Source organism: Nicotiana tabacum, chromosome 5 (assembly GCF_000715075.1).
Source record: "Nicotiana tabacum cultivar K326 chromosome 5, ASM71507v2, whole genome shotgun sequence".
Lineage (NCBI taxonomy): Eukaryota > Viridiplantae > Streptophyta > Magnoliopsida > Solanales > Solanaceae > Nicotiana > Nicotiana tabacum.
This window is the reverse complement of record NC_134084.1, coordinates 151,908,374-151,925,561: the sequence shown is the minus strand read 5'-3', so window position 1 is coordinate 151,925,561 and position 17,188 is coordinate 151,908,374. Positions and strand designations below refer to the sequence as shown.

Genomic DNA, 17,188 nt, shown 5'->3' with positions numbered 1-17,188 from the left:
TCGTACAGACAAAGGCAAAGAACTGGAGTTGAAAAAGGAAAGAGGATTTTTGTTTGTTTGATTAGGACTCCCACTCTTCACCCCATTTATTTTTTTCTTTTTTCTACAACATTTTTTTCATTAAAAATGCAGGTTTAAGGCACTTTTGTAATATTTTTAAATACAATAAAAAAAATTTAAAAGCAATAATCATCATACAATGGGGTTCCCCCTCACCCCCCAAACAAACAAAGCTCTTTTAATTAGCTAAAAGTGGTACTGTTTAATGTATTATTATCACTACTCAATTAACTTTTGTAATATTATAAAAAAACTTTGGTTACAATATAATAATATTTCAATATTTTTCTGGTTCTCATATTAAAATCTTTGTTTTAATTACCATATGGACGTACACATTATCTTTGGAAGCAGATATATTATACTCCATGAGATAATCCAAATTTCTTCAATATAATTAAGGTATTCAATATGATATGGCCCTAGCCAGGAAGTTGTGGAGATCGAGCATTAAGGCTGTAGGTTAGAAGGTAGTTGAGAATATCTCTTCGGCGCTCCAGAGTCCAGAGTGAGACTAGTCTGTTAGGACTCGAGTTTAGACCGTTAGTGGTGAATATTGAGTTCACACTACTCTTTTGTTCCTCTTAATATTGTACTTTATCTACTAGTTATTATTTTACTTTTCATCTATTTTTTTGGTTATGGTGATGCCGTTCTTTGTTCTATGATTTCTATTGATGGTAATCATATATTGTCTCTTTTTGTCTTCATGAGCCAAGGGTCTTCCGAAAACAGTCTGTCTATCCCTCGAGATAGGGGTTGTTATTGTTATTGTAATTAAGGTTTTAAAAGTGAATGTGTCATTACAACTGATTTTAGTTACTAGTCATTTTGATATATTAAAATTATTCCAAAAATATTTAAAAAAGAGACAGAAAAAGTGAAGAGAGTTGAAGAAGAGGGACGTTAGTGGAAGAGAAACAGAAAGAAAGGGAAAGGGAAAGGCGGGCGACCTTTGCTGACCCTTCAAGTTTCGTGCATGCGCTTTTTCCAGTTTTACACTTTTACACTTTACTCCTCTCTCTCTTTCTCTGGTTTATGCATTTCATTTTCTCCTCCCAACTCCGCCGGCGATACAACTTTCCGGTACCGGAATTCAGTTTTCCAAAATTCCTCTATCACAAATTTACTATATTTCCTCCCACCTCAGCAAACTCTATATACAGTATACACAAACTCTCAAACATTTCAGCTTACTAGCTTTATAGTGTATAAAGTCTAATTATTCCTCCTATTGACTTTTTCCATAATTGGGTTTTTCTAAAGACTTCATTTTTAGTTCAAAACTTCTTCTTTTTCTTGGTGGGTTTTTGGTTATGAAGTATTAATAATACTACTGTATTAGAGGAAGATTATGCTGTATTAGGGCTGAAATGGATTCTAAGATTTGCATGAATGGAGTATGTGGGGCTACTTCTTCAATTGAGTGGAAAAAAGGCTGGCCTTTAAAATCTGGTGAATTTGCCTGCCTCTGTGATAAATGCGGGTAATTCACTTCATTTCAGTTCAGATCTCTCTCTCCATTTATACGGAATTATCTTGTGTAAATACAAATTTTATTATTGTTGTTATTATTTCCAGTAAAAGTGATTTGCCTATTATTACTCCCTCTGTTTGTACCTTTTTTATATGATACCATTACTACTTCGGTTGTGAAGCAGTTTTAGATTTGTATAATTGTAAAAAGGTTGTCAGTTATATACTCTGTGTAGATTTTGAAATGTTAGATATATTTTATAAATGATGAAGGAACCAATGTCCTAATTGAGAGTTGAGACCGAATATTAGATGGTTTGACCTTTGTTCTTTGAAACGGTTACCCTTTTTGGAATGGAAGGAGTATGTACAATCTGAATTGTTTCTGTGTTTTATGTTAAGGTTTTCATTTTGCTGAAAGATATTTGTTAAATCATGTTTTATATATTGGCTGATTACCCCTTATTTGTGATGTTGTTCGTGAATTCGATGAAACAGTTACTTTACCTTTTCTAATTAGAGATTGCATACCCAATTTGAGAGAACTTATATTATGTTGTGAAAATACTTTCCTGGTCCTGTTCATGCACCAAGTAATGGCTGCTCAACTGAACTCTAGTTCTGGAAAGGTTAGAAACTCAATTGTGGGAAAGATAATCCTTCTGCGTTGTGTATCGCTTATTGTTGTCCCTTAGGAAGTCGGTGCAGGTTAACCTGCGTGACTTCGTCTAAGGATTTGCATTATCAATGTGGTTCTTGTTGTATAATAGTGAGTTTTTTTTTTCTTTTTTCTTTTTGGCAACTTTGTCGCTCTTTGACGAAAGATCACTCTACCTAGCAGTAAATTAACGTGATTGATAGAGGAATAAAAGAATTTACCTTAGGTTAGCAGCTAATACTAAACTCTGGAAAGCTGAATGCTATGAAAGGGTAGATTTCTTAATATTGTACTTAGAAATGTTAGTTGCCGATAAAAGTGAGATGAGTTTAAACAAGTAGTGACTGCCTCAAGTTAGGTCTAGGACTTCACATAAACTATCTACATGAAGACTTAACAGATCTCATAAACTTAAATTTGTTTAGGTCTACAATTTATCACGTGAAGTTCGTATTCACTATCTTGTTAGTTGTTACTCTGTTAATTTCACTCCCATTTTCCTGAGAATTAGATCACAAATTCCAGATTTCATAACATGGGATTTGGATTAACTCCAGGACTGCTTATGAGCAACTCGTCTTCTGTGATTTATTCCACTCGGAGGACACTGGTTGGAGGGAGTGTATTTCATGTGGCAAGGTTAGCTTGCAAAATTGTCTTTCTGCTTCATAGTATAATCTGATTCTCTGCAGAGATTCCGATAACTAACCTTTGAAACTAATTTTGGTATTGGCAGCGTCTTCATTGCGGATGCATTGCTTCTAGTTCTTTGCTGGAGCTGCTTGATAGTGGGGGCATTAATTGTGTCAGCTGTGCTAGAAGTTGTCAACTACATGCTGTGAGATAAATTATATGCATCTATGACTTATGTACTGTGAACATATGATATAAGTGTTGCACAAACAAATTGTTACTTTTGAAGTTTGCGTGCAAGCTCTCTATGGATTGTAATTTAAGTAATAGTCCATAAAACATCTGAATAAACATAAAAGTCTTCATTCTCAAAAAAACAAAACACACATAAAAGTCTAATAACTCATGGATTGCTCCTACTGGTTTTATCCAAAAAAATCACACCTAAGGAAAAAATCAGCAAATTGTACTCGTGCTTGCCATCTGGTTAACTGTTCTATTTCCTGATTGTTCTCTAACATTGTTCAAGAGCAGGACACCCTATTTATTTTTGTAATGTAGTTAAGCAAGTGTATTGTTTAATAAGCAAGTATATTCTTTCATTGAATGTGACAGATTGAGTTTGCTAGACAAGACGTTGTTTTCTTAGATTTTCACTATTAGAAACTTAGGAACTATGTTGCGTCCTGCATTATGTTCTTCCAATTTTTTCTGCAGACACCAAATCATGTAAAGGCCAAAGCTTTTGGAACTTCTAACTCAAACAGTGTTGGTGAAACGCCTTCAACTTCTTTGGGCAGTCAGATGAATGGTTCTGAACCTAATAAAAGAGAGGGTTCTGACAGTGTTGATCCTTTACTTGTGCTCCCACACCAGAATGACAACACAAATAAGCCTATAGGCCAAATAAAAATGGAAGAAGCTTTCCATCCTGCTGGAGAACCTGGATGCACATTTTCATCAAATTTGTGTCAGTCTTCCGCCGAGTCCTCTAAGAATGTCAAATTGGATTCGTATAACGGATACATAGGCGTTAATGAGATTCATGGATCACAGGTGCAAACAAATTTAAGCATTGCTCTGTCTGCACCTTCATCGAACACAAAACTTTTTCCTGCTCCAGTGGATGAGAGGGACTTGAACAAGAGAATTTCTTCCTTGCAACAAGGGTCTAGGTCTCGAAGCCTCTTGCCCAAACCCCCCAAATCTACCTCTGCTGTGAGATCAGAGACAAATGCTGGCATACTTTCACAGATTCGTGTTGCCAGGCCACCTGTTGAAGGTCGGATTAAGAATCAGTTGCTTCCACGTTATTGGCCGAGGATAACAGATCAGGAGTTGCAGCAAATATCTGGAGAGTATCCATCATGAGTTCTTAAATTAGATTGATTGCTGTTCACCTATTTCATTACATGATTTCCTTGACAATGTCTTTTCAAGCTCAAATTCCACCATCATACCATTATTTGAGAAGGTTCTGAGTGCAAGCGATGCAGGTCGAATTGGCCGTTTGGTACTTCCTAAAGCATGTGCCGAAGTAAGTTTCACGTTTTGTTTCTTCAGTATCATTTTAACACGTTCCCCTTTACTGACCTTTTTTCCCCTTTGTGAATGTAGTTTACTTGCTGTTTTGCTCACCGTAGGAGAGGCCTGGTCTTCCTTTACCTTTTCTCCTCTTGGCGACTCCATCAGTTTCTTAATTGATTTGAAGTTATTTCAATTTTCAGGCATATTTTCCACCAATTTCTCAACCAGAAGGCCTTCCTCTGCGGATTCAGGATGTGAAGGGCAAAGAATGGGTATTCCAGTTCAGATTTTGGCCAAACAACAACAGTAGAATGTATGTTCTCGAGGGTGTGACCCCTTGCATACAATCTATGCAATTACAAGCAGGAGATACAGGTATGAAGTTTCATGCTTTGTAGTGAGTCATAAAACCTGCTATATTCAGTTCATCGTGTCAACATTAAGTATTAATCATTTACCTCGACTTAAAAAGATTTGTCTTTTTATTCATTAGATGAAATTTCTGCCTGTGACATTCAAGATTTACTTGGGGATCAGCCCCTTTTAGTTCTTTGCTTTAACTCAACATAGAAGCTGTAATGCTGGTAGGTCAAGTTAAACATAAAATGTATGAGATTTGTATTTTCAACAATCTCCAAATACATGCTTTTGGCCAATCCCTCTTGTCAAAGTCACTCAGCTGTTTTCTGGAATTGGAATGAAGGTGTCCAGTGTACAATTTCTGAATAAGAGTCCTTCAACTACATACTATTAAAAAAACAACTCTGTTATCCGAAGGCAAGATAAAAAACAGAATATGACTATTGTTTCACTTGTTTAGTGTTGCTGACATCTATGTTCATATTCCTGCGTTGATCTTGCTCGTTCCAGCTTCCCGTAAGCTCCACATGCACAAGAAGGGATAGAAAGGGGGAGGAACATATGCGTTGCTTTGGTCTAGTGAATGAATTCTGAAATTTTCCTTTCATTTCAGTTTAGCATATTTGCTCCTTTTTTGGTTTTTGGGCTATCTATTCAGACTTAAAATTCTGCTGCTCATTTTTCATCCTTTAAAAACATTTCATTTCATTTCAGTAACTTTCAGTCGCATGGATCCAGAAGGAAAGCTTTTAATGGGGTTTCGTAAAGCATCAACTGTTAATTCAACTCAGGTAACTAGCACAATTAGGGGTTTCATCTGAGCTCATTTTAGCGGCTTATGACATAATATTGATCTATATTACCTAAACAGGAAACTCGTCTATCAGCCATACCGAAGAGTGTTTTCTCCACTGAACCCACCTCTTTCTCAGCGATGCCTGATAATCTACCTTTAATGAGTGGTTACTCTGGCCTTCTTCAGTCATTCAAAGGAAGCAGAGAGTCTTCTGTGAATTTGTCTTCTAAGCATTTCAATAGTGGTGATTTTAGCTGGTACTTAACTGAGAAGAACGAAGGCAGGAATGCAGATGGCACATTCTCCCCTTCAATGCCTGTTTCAGACCGTAAAAGGAGTCGTAATATTGGGTCAAAAAGTAAGAGACTGCTCATTGATTCCGATGAGGCTTTGGAGCTGAAACTTTCATGGGAAGAGTTACAGGATATGCTCCGACCGCCGCTGAGTATTCAGCCGACCACTGTCACAATTGAGGACCACGAATTTGAAGAGTATGAAGTACGTAGCTTTATTTTTTAATTAATTTGTGCTGCTCATGCTCTATGGTTGAACTACATGAACTTGCTAGTTAAGATTTAATCAGTCCGCTAGAGAACTCTGGCTTTGGCTTGATGTCTTTGTTCTTCGCAATGCAGCAACCACCTGTTCTTGGGAAGAGGAGCATATTTACTGTCCGCTCATCTGGGTAAGAAAGACTAATCCATCAGAATGTATTCCAATAGACCAACTTGTTGCTTGAAAAAAATGATGAAAGAGGACATCAGCAATAAGCAACCCGTCTTAAATACCTATTCTGAATAGTTCTCACTAGCAAGAAAATAAAAAATAGAGAGTGAGAATGACAAAACAGTGGGAAGACGTTGGATGGAGGCATAGACACGGAATGCGGCTTTATATTTGGCGCTGAATAGTATAGCATCACCATTGAACTAAAGACTGTAATTTGCGCCAACATATTCAACTGCAGAATATTCTTTTTGCATACTTTTTTGCTTTTCTAAACATCCTTTTTCATGCCCATCTCTTTGACATTTGGTGATCCCTACACTGCTCGAATTGGAAGTTTACTGCTGCATCACTGATTTCAGGGAGCAGGAGCAGTGGGCTCAATGCGATAATTGCTTTAAGTGGCGAAGGTTGCCAGCTGATTATCTTCTACCTCCTCAGTGGACATGTCAGGACAACATTTTTGATCATAGCAGGTCAGGGAGTTTGCAATATCACTAAATTTTTGCGCAACAGCGCATTAATGTGACGTAACATTATACTTGTGATGCTCGTGTTCTCAGGTGCTCTTGTTCTGTCCCAGACGATTTAACACCCAGAGAGCTTGAATATCTTCTCAAAATGGACAAGGGTGAAGTAACTTGTTGCTTTAGTTTCAGTCTATATTTCCATCTATGCACCAGCTGGTTCTCATACGAATCATGCCCTAAAATTTATGGATTCTGGATTTTAATATACTTATCTCGTGCATGCCATCATTATTTGTTGTAAGCCTGTGGTTACACCAACTCTAATGTCATTTACCAGACGTGTAATTATGCTTGCAAGCAGTTGTGCACATATGATCTGAAAATCTATGTTCTTTTTGGCACAGATTTAAAGAAACGGAGAAGTGCAGCAGGCCAAAGGGCAATGCATGCCCAAGATCCTTCTGACTTAGATTCTCAAGCAAATGGGACTGGTGTTGCTGGTGACGTTAGAGAGCCTGGAGCCACATCAGTTGCAACCACAACAAAACATCCAAGGCATCGACCTGGCTGTTCTTGCATTGTGTGCATCCAGCCTCCCAGCGGGAAGGGCAAACATAATCCGACATGTACATGCAATGTCTGCTTAACAGTCAAACGCCGTTTCAAGACACTTATGATGCGTAAAAAGAAGCGTCAATCAGAACGTGAAGCGGAAATTGGCCAGAGGAATCAACTTATGTGGAGTTCAAAGGAAGAGACAGAAGTGGACAGCTTCTCTAGACAGGTGAAACCAGAAGCCGATCCTTCAGACAGAGAAAGATCAGGAAGCGAGACACTGGCGAGGGGCCATAGCAGCAATCAACTGCAGAAGCTTCCCGAAACCAGTAAGTCGCAATTAGACTTAAACTGTCACCCAAATCGGGAAGATACAGGTTCATCTCATCTTAGCATGATGTCTCTTCTTCAGCAAGCAAGTCTTCCGCTAGAGACATATCTGAGGCAGAATGGTCTAACAAGCTTAGTTTCTGAACAACAAGGGAGCTCAGGGTCCCAGGGGTTGCCCCCAGACACCAGAGAGAGTGAGGTACACATCCACGAAGACCAATGCTTCGCTTCTACAACTCAAGAGCAAGAACAGCAGGAGGGCGCAAAGGAAAACTCTGAACCCGATCAAAGTGGAAAGGACAATTCATGAAAGATGAATCCTTTTGCTTGCTATTACTCTTTCTCTATTCTTTTTCTTAATGGACCAACATCATGAGATTACCACTTTCTCATATCATCACAAACCCCCTACCTTATTGATCTCTTGTAGTTAGTAGGAGTATGTCAAGCAGTTGGTTAAAATAATTGTGTATATAGTTTGTGCTATGTGTGTCTTGAAAAATGTATTTATATACGTTCCCTCAAGATTAAAGAGTTCAAAGTCGTCGTGCATGGATTCCAGTCTCCAGATGAGATCAGTGAGATTGAAAAGAAAATTCATGCATTTCATCAAATAGAGACATGTTATAGGCCAATATTGTTCACAAGTTGCTAATAGCTGCATCTTTAGTGGGCAAAACTTTACACACAGCTGCCACTTTCAGTTAGTACTAATGCAAATATATGTGAGATTTTGTAGCTGCCACTTTCCAACCTTGTACTTCCACTCAAGATTGCCACTACATTAGATTACAAAACTTTCCAGATAACATGAAACACCGAGATTTACTTCTCTATTAAATATCAAGATTGCATCAGTCTCACCAATGTCAGGCCAACAGAAGCCATTTTTCTCACCAAGCCAAATTCCAAATATACAATATATCTTGATACACTAAAAAAAATACTTGTACACATATACATCATTTTAAAGAAGCAAAAGAGGATTTTCTTTCTTCTCTATCCTCCCTTTCCTTTTTCTTTTTATTTCTTTCCAGCCAATTGGGGACTTTCTTTTCCTTGGCAGGGGCCGGAGGTTGACGAAAAAAACATTAAAGGAACATCTACATCTGCCCACACATCTTGATTCACAGAACACTATTCAAACACAAACCTTATCTACAAAATGTTATTTCCCAAGTCTTCTTCCTTGAGCAATGGGAAGGTGGAAAACCACATCTTTATCCTCTGTATCTTTTCATGTAATCACTTGTCAAAGGGAGAGGGGCTAGAAGTAACCAATCAAAGAATAACCAATCAAAATCCTTCAACACTAGACCTGCGAAAAGATGAAGATGATGATCTTCGGCTTTGGAGCCGATCAAGGTCCTCCAAAGAGAAAGAGTAGGAACATGTTAATGAAGGACGAGACGAGGGTTGCGTAGCAGACTTTGAGGGAGAAGCCGATGCTCGGGTGATGGGTAAGGAAGGGGAGAAACTCAACCTTGGCGCGGGAGTGATGATTCCATTCATGCTTGGAGACTTTGACATGTGTTTACCACCAACTGCTGCTGGTTCTTGCAGAGGAAACAGTGAAGGGCACTTCATCACTTGTACAGCTTTGAGTTGGTCGACGATTGTTCTCATGGTGGGCCTTTCAGAAGGATCCTTTTGCAGACATCTTTGAGCAATATCAGCCACTGTCCTGGCTGCTTTAGGGGGGAACCGGCCTTTTAGCTGAGGATCCATGATTAGTGATAATCTACCATCATCAGCAAGGAAAGGCCTACTCCACTTGACTAAATTCCTCTCTTCCTTTGAATACCGACCATCGAGATTCTTCCGGCCGGTGAGCAGTTCTAGAAGTACAATCCCAAAACTCCAAACATTGCTCTTAGGAGTTAGCAACCCTCTCTCCAGTGTCTCCTGCGAGAGATTTGCCAGGGCCTGCACGATGAGCTTAGCTTATTAATTAAAATCTTCTAAGTCAGAAGGTGCAAATAATGTAACCAAACTCATCATTAGACCGAGAGTAGCACAACACAAGATGCTTCTCAACAAATAGTAATATATGAGGCATTGCCGTCTCTTCTATTAAGAGCCACATCCACTGAATTCATGAGTCGCAATTTTTATCAAGACATGCTCCAAATCTAAGACTCAATTAACATACATCTTAAATACATGGAAGACAGAGCTTGCTGATGATCAAACTACTGAATACAGCCTAAACACCTCTGCTAGTCCTCCCAAAACATTGGGTAAAAATTTAAATTTTAAGACCAACATTTCCCAGAGATAAAAGACATGTTGTTGACTGCAACAGCAAATAAGAGAACTTACAACTGAATTGCAAGATATCTCTGTCTCTTGTATATTCGTAATGCATCCATACCCTGAGAGCTTTGCACTAAAATCCTTGTCGATTTGTATATTTCCAGTTGAAAATTCATGGAACATTGCCTGTTGGTGGAAATAAGAAATTCAGCAAAAAATTGACAATATCATAGGCCAAGCCTCAATGTAAAAACTAGGAACTTCCATGTTATAGAAACACAAAAAATGACACAGAAAACTAAAAGTTTGCGTTATGGGGAAAAATGGCCACACAGCTTAGACTACATATTACGGATGACAGTGTTGATACCTGGAAAGGTCCCTCCTCATGCAGGAAAGTGAGACCTTGTGCAGCACATAATGCAATTTTTGTTCTAGCATTCCAATCTATAGGGGGGCCATCTGATCTTCCGAACAAAAGCCGGTCTAGGCTTCCATGGAAAAGTCTCTCAAAAACCAACATCCTATGCTCAGAACCTTCGCGAGCATGAAAACCAATCAGTTTACAAAGTGAAGAGTGTTGCAAAGACGCCAGGGTGTTCACCTCGTTGACAAATTCCTTCAAACCCTGAAAAAGCCGAAAAGACAGTGAGATCAGTTTTAAAATGTCAGACTCGCTAAAACCTCATAAACTGAAAAGTTGACTCCTACACCCAACAATGGAAATGACACCACCCCGTAAGTGATGCATGATCTAAAAAATGAAATTTAGAAGTGCAGTTTGAAGCAGGCTTATGTCCTGCAAATTCCTGATTTGGACAAATCAGTTCTTTGCATCTGTAGAACAGAAAGGGTAACAATTACTGAGAAACAGTGCTGCTAAATCTAGCCAATTATGAACCTTGTCAAGTCTAGACACCAAACTAGACTGGTGACACACAGCTAGGATAATAAAGTCAACGTGCCAATGTCATTGAACATTACCTGTGAAGAAGGGTGAAGGCGTGTTATAGTGGCTTCAAGCTTCTTTGAACCAGAGGCATCGTCCCCAAAAGAAGCTCTGTAAATGACAGAAGAAAGACCTTCTGACATACAACGATCCGGAGAGAAATGGTGGCATGCAGCAGCAATTTCATCAAAAGAAAAGTTCCGCAGCATTCCAGTAGAAGGCAATGTAGGAGGCAGTACAGGAGGCAGCGGCAACGGTCCAGAGGCATTGAGAGGGCCACTTGTATTCCCTACTTTGAAGCTTCTCATAGTCCTGAGAGAAGCAGCAGCATTCTGAGGAGATGGAAGAGGAAGAGGCTGAGGAACTGGTGAGCAGTATTCCTTTGTTGATCCAACACGACTCCTCAACTCTTCATGTTCCTCGTATTCATTCGACGCCAGAGCATCTTGTTCCGCTGAGTCAAGACTTGATGGGGCGGATAGAGTTCGTGTCCTACTGCTTGTTACTCCATTGTTTGACTGCACTGGTTTCACTCTTGTTCTAAAACTAGGTGGTGCGGAGCGCAATGATCTTGTGTGTATCTGGGGTTCAGGCAGTGCGGTAGGTGACTGCTCCTGAGGGTTCACACGTTTGATGTGGATAGTCTGCTCAGACAATTTCTTCTTACTCTTTGAAACAGTGAAACATCCCATCTCGGTGTCTAAATAATTCGGCCCTTTTGATTTTTTTCGTCCTGCCAAATCAGTAGTAAGAATGAAATACATGATAACCATTGCAAAACACTTTACAACCTAAACTATTGAGCAACACAGGCTTATCATGGAATCAAATCAATAACATTTATCTAAGATCACAGAGTAAAACCAATCACCGCTGAATTTACAATCAAGAAATTGTATCACCATTTTCCTCCACCAATCAAGCTGGATTTAGCAACTAAGAGATTGAATGATTTCCTACTATTTTTCAAAACAGAATTTGAGTAACTTTAGCTCTACTTTTCTCATCAACCTAAAACATAGGCAATTTTCAATAGCAATGCTGGCATCAATTTCTAATCACTCTAAGTAGTCCAAATGATTAAATCTATAGTATTATACCATTGAAGTTACATAGAGACTGTTTTATAGATCCTTAGACAGTATAAGTTTAAATGTAAACAATCAACCAATCAATAGCAATAAAGAATGAGGAATCAGCCAGAAGTTTCACTAAGGGTGCCAAAATTAGCGGAGCCAAAAGTTTTACTATAGAAGGGCCAAAATATAAAGAAGTAAACCCACGAAAAAGCCAACGGGTGTGAGATATGTAGCGCATATATATACATAAATTTTTTTTCACACACACACACACACACACACACACACACAAACAAGCTGATGAATTTTCAGGCATAATATAACAACGACAATAACTATGCCTCAATCCCAAATAAGTTGGGGTCGACTATATGAATCCTCACAAAATACAACCAATCTAAACTACTAATAAAAGATTTCCTTAATCCACTTACTTGTCGGAAAGCCCCCAAATCCAAATTCTTCAACAGAATTACCAATTAGAGACAATAAATTTCTAAAATTAAAAAAAAAAAAAAAAGTAAGGTCAAGAATAGTTAAAAACCAACCTGGTTAGCTATTTTGAGCTCAAAGTTTGGATCTTTAATGATTTCTTGGAATAATAAAACAACCCATGTAATGAATTTTCATTCAAATCTGTTGAATGACTTTGAAAGACTTGATTTTGGTAAGCAAAGAAACCCTAACAAGAAGTCTTAGTAGAAATATCAATGTGGAAAGGCAAAAAGATGAGACTTTTAAGAGTATAAGGCAAAGAAATGAGGAAAAAGAGAAGTGGGGGTGGTTTCATAGGAAAGGAGTAAAGAAGTATATTTAGTCAAACTAAACAAAACCCACACGATTAAAATTTTCCATTATTATTTTTTATTAAGAAAAGATAGCATTGGTATCATCTCCCTACCACAAGGCAAATTTCATTTCTTTAGCTTTATGACATTTTTGTCCTCAACACAATTTTCAATATTTTTGCCATAAAATTCCAATTTAAATTGACAAATGGTTGAAAGCTCATTAATTTGCTTAGTTGAAAGCTCGGTAGTTATAGTATGAAATGTTTTAAGTCTTGGTATACATGTTAGACTTATTTTTTGGCCAAAATAATTTTTTTAAAATTAAGGTGTTTGGCCAAACTTTTAGAAGGAAAAAAAATATTTTTGAAGAGAAGCAGAAGCAGATTTTGAGAAGGAGAAAAATGTAGCTTCTCGAAAAATATTTTTGAGAAAAGTACATTTAATAACACTTTTAAAAGCTTGAAAAAAATAATAATTATTACTCAAAAGTATTTTTAAATTAATTAGCCTAAAACAAACTATTTTTCACTAAAAGTACTTTTTTAAAAATACTTATGAGAAAAGTACTTTTTAAATAAGCTAATTTTAGAATTTTGGCCAAACATGCTAGTATTAATTATTCCTCATACAATGATCATTAAAAAAATTAATAAATAGAAATTGTAAAAAAAGAATTCTTATGTAGTACTTCCTCCGTTCACTTTTACTTGTCCATTATTAATTTTGCACACCTCTTAAGAAATAATAAATAAAGTGTATAATTTATCATGATACCCATATTAATTGGTGTATAGGATTTAATGGATTTGGAATGAGTAATTAATGCTAAGAGAAAAACAGAAAAAATAAATTATTTTTCTCTTGATATGCGAAAAGTGATAAGTAAAAATAAAAATTTATTTATGGAATACTTAACAACTAAGGGGTCGTTTGGTATAAGGTATAAGAAGATATAAGGGTGGATAAAAATTTAATATCACCTTAATACTATGTTTGGTTAGCAAACCAGGTATAAGTAATCTCGGTGTTAATTTTAACACCGGAATAACTTATATCTTATAGAAGGTGGGGTAATTAGCACTGGTATAACTTATACTTTCTGCTTAGAAATTATGCAATTATCATTCTTAATACAACATACCAAACAATGAATAAACAACAATCCCAACATAATTAATTTCAGCATAACTTATCTCAATATAACTTATACCGGCATAATTTATACCGGTATAAATCGTATTCCAATCAAACCACCCCTTTTGTAAAAAGTACTAGTAGTAAGAATTAGGGGTATGATGGTCAATTTATTGAGCTAAACTGCAAGGATTAGTAATTAAGTAAAGCAGCTCGAAATTCAACGAAGAGGGGCCTCGAATGGGGGGACAGCTCAGTCAAAGTATTAGAAAAGTTAGTAGTACAACTACTAATACTAGTAGTACTAGTAATGGATTTTCTTTGTTTACTTTAATTGAGAAAAAGAAAAGGATGGTTCCTTTTATTATTTTCTTTTTTCTAGTCAAAGAAACTCTTAGTGATGAGTTTTTGACTCTTCTTTATTGCCGTCCGATACACTCATGGCTGACAGATTTACTACGTACGTGGCATTCAGATAATCAGATGCAAAATTGGGCCCCACTTGACATCAAGATTTAATAATCTAACTAAACAATTCACACGCGCTTCTATCCTATTCAAATGGGCAAATATAATTATTAGTTTGTGCAAAAAATTATTTATATTTCCTGGGCCTAAGAGAAAATATTTATAGAGGAAATAACTTTAGGTCAAAGGCAGATTATCTATCTTATCTACTGAAAATTATGCACAAAAAAATATATGTGGGGTGTTATGATAAAAATCAAAATATGGTGGATGTCTACTCTTCCTCCATGATCTTTCTCTCAAATGGTTAATGACATATTTTCTATGTTCAATGACATATTTCATGACATATTTTCTTCACTTTTCATGCCTATATAAAGGCTTTGTAATAGATAGGAAAATACACACAATTGAAGAAGAAAATCTCTTCCTTCTCTCTATCTCTATTCTTGTTCATGCTTTACTAAGTTGCTTTTATTTCTTGTTCATGCTTTACTAAATTGCTTTTATTTCATAACACGTTATCAGCACGAGTCTCTAACCAATTGTATATATATATCTACAAAAATTTTCCTACATCCAGAAAGATTATAATTAGAAGTCATATATATCATCACATGGTTAAATGTAAAAAGAAACTACATATGGTAAGTAATGAAATGTAAGAAGGTATGATTATCTTATACTTGTCATTCCTTTAAAATCTCATATGCACATAACTTTGTAATACACTTGTATTGCATAAGCACATATTAATATTGTAAGCACGTGATTTTTGCCTTATATGAGAATTACTCCCAAAAAATTCAAAAAATAAAATAATTTTTCTTTGGTGTGCAATTTTGTGATATTTTGTTATATTTTGAATAATTATTGGCATTTGTCTATGCGTGTTTATTTGCTAAATTAATAAAAAATACAAAAATATGTCGCATTTTGCATGTAGGATTTAATTCTACAATTGTTAGTAATTAAATTTGTTTTACAAAAATTAAAAATTACAAAATAGGCATCGTTTGCATTTCTAGCATTTAATGTCCAAATATACGATTTTATGCTTAATTAATACTTAATTGTGCGTTAATTGTTATTGGGAGTTAATTTGCACTTTTATAACTTAATTTAGTTCTTAATAATAGTTTAAGTATTTTTATAATTTAGTTTTAGAAAAATAAAAGAAGAAAAGAAAGCGAAAATATAAAGAAAGTCGGAATTAGGCCTCTTCTTCAATTTCAAGCCACAGGCCCAAAAAATGGCCCAATCTTCCCTACGACCCAGTCCAATTCGAACTGGGTCGACCCAGTCCATAACCCAAAAGACCCAAACCCCTTTGTCTTACCTTTTACAACACAAAACAAAAGAAAAAAGAACAAAAAACCCTAAAAAATAAGAAAAAGACCCCCCCTATCTTCCTTCTTCTTCTATTCTATTCTTCATCTTCCCAAAAGCTCCAAACTCCATCAATGGCTGCCCTCAACCAACTGCTTCCGCCTTCTTCTTCCTCGACCAAACGACACAAGTCCCTCGATCTCCAACGACCCACCATAACACCGTCGCTACCATAGCTTCATCTCTTTTGTCAAGCTCAAAGCTTGATCGACCATGGCTGCCCTTGCATCGTCTTCTTCAACCACCCAGCTGCGTTGGTGATCCAAACAAAAGCTAACGAACAGCTCGTCGCCACTGTTGCTCCTTCTGCTTCACCATCCATCGCGACTTCATCTTCGTCGTTCGACGTCAAGCTCGAGTTTGAGCTCGACGCCCATGGCAGCCCTCAACCGCACGTCTAAAAGACCAGTTGTTCAAGCTTTTCCTTCTCCGACCATGGATGACCCTAGCTGCCTCGTCTGCTGCTGCCCGCGCCAGCTTCTTGACGTAACCAAACACGTCGTCGCTACTTCTCCTCCTTCCTCCGAGCTGCTGCTGCCGCGATGCTGCTCGTTTGCCTCCTTCCAGTCACGTCGAGGTCGAGCTGCTTGTTTTGAGTCGGCATCTGTTGCTTCATTTCATCGTTCCAACTGCTGCTACTGTTTCAACGTTATTTCTTAAATTCGAATTCAAGCTTTTGTTCGAGCTTTGGTCGATATTTGTCAAAATAGTCCATACATGGTTCGAGTTCGTCGTTGTTCATCTCCGGTTAGTTGTTCTAAGTTTTATTTATGTCCATATTTTTGTTTGATATTTTCCGGATCCAAAATCGTTAAATGATTCAATTCTTGTTTTGTTTGTTCGTCGTTAAAATAATTTTTTAGTTTGTTCATGTGTTTTGTTAAATTAATTTTCAGATTTTAAATGGAAATTTAATTAGTTTTTTTTTCATATTTATTTCATGTTTGTTTTATTGTTTAAGTGAATATTTGTTAGTTTAATATTTGTTAGATTCAAATTGAAATTTAATTAATTGTTTCTTCAATTTGTTTCATGTATTTGATGTATTTTCCGGAAATTGTTAATATTGTTAAGTTCAAGTTTAAATTCATAATTGTTTCTTCTTAGTTTTTGTTTTGTCATTTGCCTAAAAGAATTTAGTTGTAATAAGGAAAGTATGTTGGTTTTAGTCATTTGAATCCGTCATTTTTATTTTTAGATTTAATTCATGTTCATATTATGTTTGTTTGATTTTGAATCCGAAATGTGTATAGTTTGATTCCTTGATTACCATTTGTGATTATTTCTTGAATTGGTCTCATAGTCTTGTTTAAAGTTTAATATAAGAATTGTTTGTTGTAATGTTGTTAGAGTGGATTTTAAGTTCAATATGATTGAATTTAGAAATCTAAATATACTTGTTTGTTGTAGTTGTTGAATCCGAAAATAGGATTGTTTGTTGCTAAAATATTGTTCAATCAAATTTTAGTTGTTCTTTGTTGTTCAATTTGTGTTCATGTTGATTTGTTGTTGAAATGTTGTTAAAATCGTG

At 36.5% G+C, this 17,188-nt stretch overlaps 2 protein-coding genes across 4 annotated transcripts; one reads left to right on the top strand and one right to left on the bottom strand.

Moving 5' to 3' along the window:
• The first annotated feature begins 930 nt into the window (after positions 1-930).
• On the top strand, positions 931-8,142 carry LOC107761784 (B3 domain-containing transcription repressor VAL2). 3 transcript variants are annotated; one of them, XM_016580060.2, is made up of 13 exons: positions 931-1,546; positions 2,752-2,833; positions 2,931-3,032; positions 3,545-4,185; positions 4,268-4,364; positions 4,555-4,729; positions 5,429-5,505; positions 5,586-6,008; positions 6,146-6,195; positions 6,599-6,712; positions 6,800-6,867; positions 7,111-7,590; positions 7,674-8,142. In XM_016580060.2, the coding sequence occupies exons 1-13, from the start codon at positions 1,434-1,436 to the stop codon at positions 7,733-7,735; spliced, it is 2,484 nt and encodes an 827-aa protein (XP_016435546.1). In that variant the 5' UTR covers positions 931-1,433; the 3' UTR covers positions 7,736-8,142. The 3 variants fall into 3 exon arrangements, with proteins under 3 accessions (XP_016435546.1, XP_016435545.1, XP_075110307.1); XM_016580059.2 differs by having other exon boundaries at positions 7,111-8,142; XM_075254206.1 differs by having other exon boundaries at positions 1,408-1,546; positions 2,720-2,833; positions 7,111-8,142.
• Positions 8,143-8,397: 255 nt separating this feature from the next.
• On the bottom strand, positions 8,398-12,714 carry LOC107761785 (putative serine/threonine-protein kinase PBL1). Its single transcript, XM_016580061.2, has 5 exons — positions 12,424-12,714; positions 10,832-11,529; positions 10,218-10,475; positions 9,914-10,033; positions 8,398-9,517 (listed from the first exon to the last, which is right to left on the bottom strand). Exons 2-5 carry the CDS (start codon positions 11,486-11,488, stop codon positions 8,888-8,890), a joined length of 1,665 nt encoding a protein of 554 aa, XP_016435547.1. The 5' UTR covers positions 11,489-11,529; positions 12,424-12,714; the 3' UTR covers positions 8,398-8,887.
• Between the last annotated feature and the right edge of the window lie 4,474 nt (positions 12,715-17,188).

Bases quoted from the DNA above. Each gene is read 5' to 3' on its own strand.
- LOC107761784 (XM_016580059.2), top strand. From the start codon at position 1,434: ATGGATTCTAAGATTTGCATGAATGGAGTATGTGGGGCTACTTCTTCA. The intron at 3,033-3,544 runs GTGAGATAAATT...TTTTTTCTGCAG, and splicing joins GAAGTTGTCAACTACATGCT to ACACCAAATCATGTAAAGGC. The intron at 6,868-7,110 runs GTGAAGTAACTT...TTTTTGGCACAG, and splicing joins TCTTCTCAAAATGGACAAGG to ATTTAAAGAAACGGAGAAGT.
- LOC107761785 (XM_016580061.2), bottom strand. From the start codon at position 11,488: ATGGGATGTTTCACTGTTTCAAAGAGTAAGAAGAAATTGTCTGAGCAG. The intron at 10,476-10,831 runs GTAATGTTCAAT...CGGCTTTTTCAG, and splicing joins GCCTTCACCCTTCTTCACAG to GGTTTGAAGGAATTTGTCAA. The intron at 9,518-9,913 runs GTAAGTTCTCTT...CTCATCGTGCAG, and splicing joins AGATATCTTGCAATTCAGTT to GCCCTGGCAAATCTCTCGCA.